Source organism: Nicotiana sylvestris, chromosome 6 (genome assembly GCF_000393655.2).
Source record: "Nicotiana sylvestris chromosome 6, ASM39365v2, whole genome shotgun sequence".
In the NCBI taxonomy this organism is placed as follows: domain Eukaryota; kingdom Viridiplantae; phylum Streptophyta; class Magnoliopsida; order Solanales; family Solanaceae; genus Nicotiana; species Nicotiana sylvestris.
Window position 1 is genome coordinate 85,356,609 of NC_091062.1, and position 7,948 is coordinate 85,364,556.

Here is a 7,948-nt window from a genome sequence, read left to right on the forward strand (position 1 = left end):
TTGAAGCCTTAAGTTAGGAAATAAACCTACCTTTCGGCACCATACCATTTCCCTTCCACTCAATAACTGGCTCATTAGGGAACTCAAGCCTCATGACTCTCGTTCGGCAGTCAAGTTTAGCAAAGCACGAATAAAGACAGTCCATTCCCATAATCACATCAAAATCCACCATTCCAAGCTCAATAAGATCGGTCGTGGTAGCACGACCATATACCGTGACAACACAATTCCTATAAACTCGCGCGACTGTGATACAATCACCAACCGGAGTTGATACAGAGAACGGCTCATGAAGTTGTTCGGGTTCTACCCCGAAACTTGAAGCAATGAATGGGTGACATAAGACAAAGAGGACCCCAGACGAATAAGAGCATAACAATCAATGGCCTGAATAGACAAGATACTTGTGACAACATCTGGAGAAGCCTCTGCACTCTGGCAACCACTCAAAGCATAAAATCGACTAGATCCACTTCTACCACGAGCTCCACCCCTAATTGCACCATGCCCTGCTGGAGCTGGAGGGCGCGCGGATGATGTAGCGGCTGAAGAACCGGATGGCTGAGCAAATCCCCTACCCGTGCCTTGTCTGGGCGCATGACAGTCCCGCTGGATATGACCTCTCACCCCGTATCTATAACACACCAGGATATCCAAATAACAAGCCTCCGTATGGAATCTCCCACACTTGGGGCATAGAGCTCCCCCCTGCTGCTGTGATCCCCCTCCTGGACGACCGGACTGATGGGGTCTCCTGCTATCTAAACCTGGTCTCAAGTGACTGCTCTACTGATAATTGTGCACAGATGGCGGTGCGCTTGCTGAGGACTGAGAATATGACTGGGATGACCCTGATGGACCCCTTGTCTGAACTGGTCTCCCTGATGGTCCACTAATCGGGCCCTGTTGTTACTCTCCCTTTCTGCCCGTATTTTCAACTTCCTAGCCTCTGTGGCCTGAGCGAATCCCACAATTTTCCCATAATTCATATCTGAGTGTAAGGCCGATGTAGCAGCCTCGTTCACCACCAAGGGACTAAGACCCTGAACAAATCGCCGAACTCGATCACCCATGGTCGACACTAACTAGGGAGCATAATTGGACAATATCACAAACTCCATGTGGTACTCCCAAACACTCATACTGCCCTGCTTGAGGACCTCAAACACAGTGGCAGGGGCCGCCATTGTCTTGGCAGGCAAGAAGTGATCCATGAATGCATCTACAAACTCATCCCATCTAGCTGGAGGTCTTTCCTCCCCACGGGAATCCTCCCATATCTCGAACCATGAATACGCTGCTCCCCTCAACCTGTATGAAGCCAACTCAACCCCCTCCGTCGTTGTAGCCTTCATCACTCGAAGGGTCTTATACATTTCATCAAGGAAATCCTGCGGATAGGCCTCTGGGTTTGTGCCTGTGAACTCTGGAGGGGACAACCGCAGAAATTGGTTAACTCTGGAGCTGGCGGAATCTCCCTGTCTGCTGGAGGACGTAGGGGCATCATGGGATCTCTGGGCCTGAGCGGCCACTAACTAGGTCAACATATGGATGGCTCCTCTAAGGTCCCAATCAGAAACCCTGGGACCGAAAGTTGGAACTGCATCAGGATGTGGAATATCAGCGGGAGGGATGATAGCACCCTCTGCCGCAGCTGAAACAGGAATACTTGGATCTAGAATAAATGGGCCAGGCAGATTCAAGACCGGGGAGTGACTCTCACCCACGGCATCAGGTACATGATTCATAGCCACACTTGGGGTGGCATTGGCCCCGAGGCCGAGTCTAGCTCTCTTCTTAGGTTCCATTACTGAAAATTTGGAATAGAGCACGAGTTAGAGGTAAATACTTCCACTTTTCACTTCACCGCACGATATAGAGTAACAAAGAAGAAGGTAATTTCCTAAATGCCCATGTAGCCTCCAACTTATAGATGTGGTCGACAACACACCGATAAAAAGGACTCTACTAGACACGGATCCGAGACATCCTAGGACCCTTTTAAAACCTTAGGCTTTGATACCAAGTTTGTCATGCCCCAAAACCGAGGGGCGCGACCGGCGCTCGACCGGGCAGCCCTAGCCAAGCGGACCTGGGTGCCTTTCCTATTCCACGTGTTACCCCGCGTTTCCATTTCCCATTAACCAAGTGAAATAGCCATTTATAAATTTAAACACATTATTACGAGATTTACATAGCATACATAGTTACTTAGCGTGGTTTACAAGTTATACTGCCTAAAATACATAAGTACATAACCCACATTTCCTGTCTACAGAGCCTCTAGGGATACCAAAAAGTGATACAATACTTGCCGGTAACAAGGCTCCGGCTATACCTTACACCAAAAACCAAAACAAGACTCCGAAATAAAAAGCGGCATGAGCCACGCAAGGTCCCGGGAGGAAAAGGGCTCACCAATGCTTCTGGCGGAAGATGAAGGGGAGATACGGTCGGTGGACAGGAGTACCTGCTATGGATCCACCTACAATCATAACACGAATGTAGCACCCCTGGCAAAAAGGGACGTCAGCACATTTGAATTGTACTGGTATGTATGAAGAAACTTTCCCTAAGTAAACTCAAACCATACACAAGTAACAAGTAGTAATGGAACCAACAATCAAATACACATGAAAGAAAACCATCAAGACAAACAAGTTATAATCTCTCCATTTCCCCTTCAACATTTTCACATCAATGATTTCACAACTTTCTCATATTTTCATTTCAATAGTGATTTCGATCACTTTTCCACCCTTATTACCTCGGCCACCCTTATCACCACAACCCACACCTTATTACTTCGTGTTGCGGCGCGCAACCCGATCCCACCGAACAATCACAATTCACAAACAACACAACAATAACAACAACAATTCTCAATGAATTTCTATAGCCATCAATACTATTTCCATCATATTCAACAACTCATATGCATTTTATGTCACCGCGATAATTGCCAATAGAAGCCATATATGTTATTACCACAGTTGTTCCAACTGCATTATTTATGATTTCCTTCCATCATTTGTTTCTCAAATCTTACCACATAACACATTCACAATCACACATTTGGTTTATTGCCAATTACGTACACCATTATATCGGGAGACTTAACCACGAACAATCAAATCATACCAATCACAAGAATTCCACAAATAATCCACGTAGATATCACATACCAAATATTCGTACACCAAACAAAGTGACTTTACAAAGGTCAAAGTTAGTCATCTTTCTTGATCTTTCCTTTAATTACTACGATATTCCGAAAATTCTAGCAACTTCAATCTATTTTGAGACATAACAAAATTTGAACACAAATTAGGAAGGTATTCATGGTTTCAGCTCATTTGAGCATTTTATCAAACACTAGTTGAGCATCTTGATTTTAAATTCCTTTTACAAGATTCCCTTCATTTCCCAACCCAATATTTACTTGTTTATATTCAACAATCTTCCCACAAACCTAATTTGTACATGCATGAATAATGAATACTCTCACATCCAAGAATCATCTTACTAATTACCCATTTCTAGTTAAATTTCAAAGTTGGAGAATTTGGGTAAAGAAATTCTTACCTCTTTGAAGCCTTAGCAACCCTTTGATGCGATTTCAAGGTGTGATTCAAGGAAGAGTAGTGAAATCTTTAGTTTTCCCCTTTCCTCTCTCTAGAATCTCTCTCCCTTCACTCTAGAATACCAAAAATTTCCCCAAAAATAAACCTCAATCGAGTTAAATGAAATGGGGTTCGGGTCTTAAAAACCCATTTTTTTGTACTGCCGCGCCGCGTGGGGCGCCGTGGGGCACGGGGCGTCTGTGCAAAATGTGTCTAGAAATGAAATTTCGGACCATACTAGAATTACTACTGGCGCAGCGCGCTGGACGCCGCATGGGGTGCTGCGGTAGTTCAAATTTCTGCGCTGCTTTGGTAATTTGGTCATAACTTTGTGTAGGAATATCCGAATGACGAACGGTTTGAAGCGTTGGAAACTAGACTCAAAGTCCTTTTATTTGATAGGATGTGAATCACACAAATCCTTATATAACTGGAGATATAATTATCCAAAGTGAGGTCTTGTGCGCACTCATTTGCAACTTTCGTCTATTATGAAATTTTATAACTTGGCTTAGACTTAGGCCTCCCCTTAGACCCCAATTCACTTCTAATATGACTTATACACTTATTAATATATCCAATTGATATCCATTATATCCTTAATCCTCATTTGGATGCAAGATAAAATATTTAGCCTACCTTGGCACCACGAAGTCTTAAATTACTAAGCAAAATTTTCTGGGGCTATACACCGACCCCAGGCCCACATGCCCGGATTCCGAAATTTTCCGAAAGAAATTGTTCTCTATAACCTAAGGATCAATAATATATGATTTCTAATCCATTTCATAACCAATTTCATGGTAAAATCTCAGTTTTATTAAAACCCTAGGTCTAGCTCTAACCCCTTGATTTCTCCAAATCTTTAGGTGTTAATCTACCAAAAACTCGAGTGCTAAACTTAGAAATAAGGGGGGATGAACTTACCTCACGATGCTATGTAGAAATCCCTTCTCAAAAGCTCCAAATTTTCTCAATACCCGAGTGTCAAATGGTCAAAAATGGCTGGAGCTCGTCTTAAATGAAGCTCACTGCTTCAGCAATATCCGCATCTGCGGTCAGGGGACTGCATCTGTGAGGGGAGGCTACATCTGCGAAATTGGCTAAAAGGGCTAGGACCGCTTCTGCAGTCTTGAAGCCGCATCTGCGAAGCTGCTTCTATAGCTAAGGAGCCGCTTCTGCGGTTTGGCCTAGCCAGCTCTAGGCCGCATCTGCGAGGCTACGACCGCTTCTGCGGTCTCGCACCTGCAGTTGACCAACCGCGGGTGCGGTTATGACAGAAGCAGATGCTTTATCACTTCTGCAAATTCTCAACTTCATTCGAGCCTCGTCTGGTTGACACTCGGGGATCCCGGGCCCCACCCGAACATACTGACAAGTCTGAAATCACGATACGGACCGACTTGAACCTTTAGAATTCCCGAAACAACACTAAATCTATGAGTCACCGCCTAAAACCAAATGAATCAAACTTATGAACTTCAATTTCTTAATTTTCCTCTAACGAGATGAAACGCCCTAAAACTACTTGGATTAACACCAAATTTTGCGGGCAAGTCTTAAATGATATATCAGACCTGTACCGGGCTTCGGAGCCAACATACGAGCCTGATACCCATGGAATCAATCATTAATTAGTTTCTTTAAATCTTTAAAACTTCAGATTAACAATTTCTGATAAAAATTCAGTACAATGGCTAGGGACCTCAAAATTCGATTTCGGGCATACGCCCAGGTCCCATATTTTCCTACACACCCTCCAGGACTATCAAATCAGGAATCCGGGTCCGCTTGCTCAAAATATTGACCAAATTCAAACTTAGCCTTTTAAGAAAATCTTAAGGAATGAAATGGGCATATTTCACTCCAAGCTCTTCCAAATCCCGAACCCACCATCCCCACAAGTCATAAATTAGTTAAAGCAAGCACGGGAAGTTTTATTTAAGGGAACGAGGTTCTAAAAGGCAAAACAACCAGTCGGGTCGTTATATTCTCCACCTCTTAAACAAACGTTCGTCCTCGAGCGAACATAGAAAAGTACCTGAGATACTGAATAAATATGGAAATCTGCTCCGCATGTCCTCCTCTGACTCCCAGGTTGCCTCTTCGACTGGTTGGACCCTCACCGCAAAAATCCTCTTGGACCTCAACTAGCAATCCTGTCTATCAATAATGGCAACTGGCTCCTCCTCATAACCCAAACTCTCATCCAGCTGAATAGTACTGAAGTCTAACACATGGGATAGGTCGGCATGATACTTCCGAAGCATCGATACATGAAAAACTGGATGAACTCCCGATAAGCTGAGGGGTAAATCAAGCTCGTAAGCAACCTCCCCAACTCACCTCAACACCTCAAATGGGCCAATAAACCTTAGGATCAGCTTGCCTTTCTTCCCGAATCTCATAACGCCCTTCATTGGCGAGACTTTCAAAAGGACCTTCTCGCCAACCATGAATGATACATCACGCACCTTCTGATCCGCGTAGCTCTTCTGTCTAGACTGAGTTGTGCGAAGCCTTTCCTGAATCAACTTTACCTTGTCCAAGGCATCTTGTACCAAATCTGTACCGAATAACTTAGCCTCACCAGGCTCAAACCACCCGATAGGAGAACGACAACATTGACCATATAAAGCCTTGTATGGAGCCATCTCTATGCTGGACTGATAGCTGTTGTTGTACGCAAACTCCGCCAAGAGCAAGAACTGATCCCACTGCTCTCCAAAGTCAATCACACATGCTCTGAGCATGTCCTCCAAAATTTGAACTGTCCGCTCCGATTGCCTATCGGTCTGTGGATGAAGTGTTGTGCTAAGCTCCATGCGGGTCCCCAACTCACCCTAAACAGCTCTCCAGAAATGCAAAGTCAACTGAGGGCCTCTATCTGATATGATGGAAACAGGCACACCGTGCAACCGGACTATCTCCCGAATGTAAATCTAAGCCAGTCTCTCCGAAGTATAAGTAGTCACCACCGGTATGAAGTGTGCCGACTTGGTCAATCTGTTGACAATGACCCACACTGAATCAAACTTCCGCAAATTCTGCGGCAACCCAACTACAAAATCCATGGTCATGCGCTCTCGCTTCCACTCTGGTATAGGCATCTACTGAACTAGGCCACCCGGCCTCTGGTGTTCATACTTGACCTACTGGCAATTCAAACACCTAGCCACATACTCCACTATGTCCTTCTTCATCCTCCGCCACTAATAATGTTGTCTCAAGTCACGTTACATCTTCGTAGCTCCCGGATGAATAGAATATCGCAAATTGTGTGCCTCTTCTAGAATCCTCTCCCTCAGACCATCAACATTAGGAACACATAGACGACCTTGGAGTCACAAAACACCATCCTCGCCCATAGAAACCTCCTTGGCACCTCCTTGAAGCGTCGTCTCTCTGAGAACCGCCAAATGTGGATAATCAAACTGTCGAGCCTTGATCTGCCCCAATAATGAAGACTAAGCAACAACACACGCAAGGACTCGACTGGGCTCCGAAATGTCCAACCTCAAAAGTCTGTTAGCAAAGGACTGAATGTCCAAAGCTAGTGGTCTCTCCTCTGCTGGAATGAATTCCAAGATACCCATACTCTCTGCCTTTCTGCTAAGGGCATCCGCGACCACATTTGCCTTGCCTAGATGATAAAGAATGGTGATGTCATAATCCTTTAGTAACTCAAGCCGCCTATGCTGCCTCAAATTAAGATCCCTCTATTTGAACAAATGTTGTAAGCTGCGATGATCCATATAAACCTCACGTGGCACCCCATACAGATAATACCTCCATATCTTAAGAGCATGAACAATCGCGGCCAACTCTAGATCATGCACAGGATAATTCTTCTCATGAACCTTCAACTAGCACAAAGCATAGGAAATAACTCGCCCCCCTACATCAATACACATCCCAATCCAACACGCGAAGCATTACAATATACCATATACATCCCTGAACCGAAAGGCAACACAAGGACTGGTGCTGTTGTCAAGGCTGTCTTGAGCTTCTGAAAGCTCGCCTCACAATCATCAGACCAATGGAAAGGAGCACTCTTTTGGGTCAATCTAGTCAGAGGTGATGCAATAGATGAAAAGCCCTGCACGAATCATCTATATTAACCTGCTAACCCTAGGAAACTCCTAATACCCTCTGAACTGCCTCAATCTTCTTAGGGTCCACCTTAATACCCTCTCCTGACACAATATGCCCCAAGAATTCCACTTACTCTAGCCAAAACTCACACTTGGAGAACTTAGTATATAGCTTCTGCTCTCACAAGGTCTGAAGCACTACCCTCAAATGCTGCTCGTGCTCCCCTA

General features: G+C 44.7%; 1 protein-coding gene across 1 annotated transcript; it reads right to left on the bottom strand.

Annotated features, from left to right (window-relative positions):
* Positions 1–306: 306 nt before the first annotated feature.
* Positions 307–1,073, bottom strand: LOC138870880 (uncharacterized). Its single transcript, XM_070148720.1, has 2 exons — positions 805–1,073; positions 307–634 (listed from the first exon to the last, which is right to left on the bottom strand). Exons 1-2 carry the CDS (start codon positions 1,071–1,073, stop codon positions 307–309), a joined length of 597 nt encoding a protein of 198 aa, XP_070004821.1.
* Positions 1,074–7,948: the final 6,875 nt, after the last annotated feature.

Excerpts from the sequence above, each read along its gene's own strand:
- LOC138870880 (XM_070148720.1), bottom strand. The coding sequence starts at position 1,073 with ATGGGTGATCGAGTTCGGCGATTTGTTCAGGGTCTTAGTCCCTTGGTG. Across the intron at positions 635-804 it reads CAGCAAGCGCACCGCCATCT|ATACGGGGTGAGAGGTCATA; the intron begins GTGCACAATTAT and ends GGTGTGTTATAG.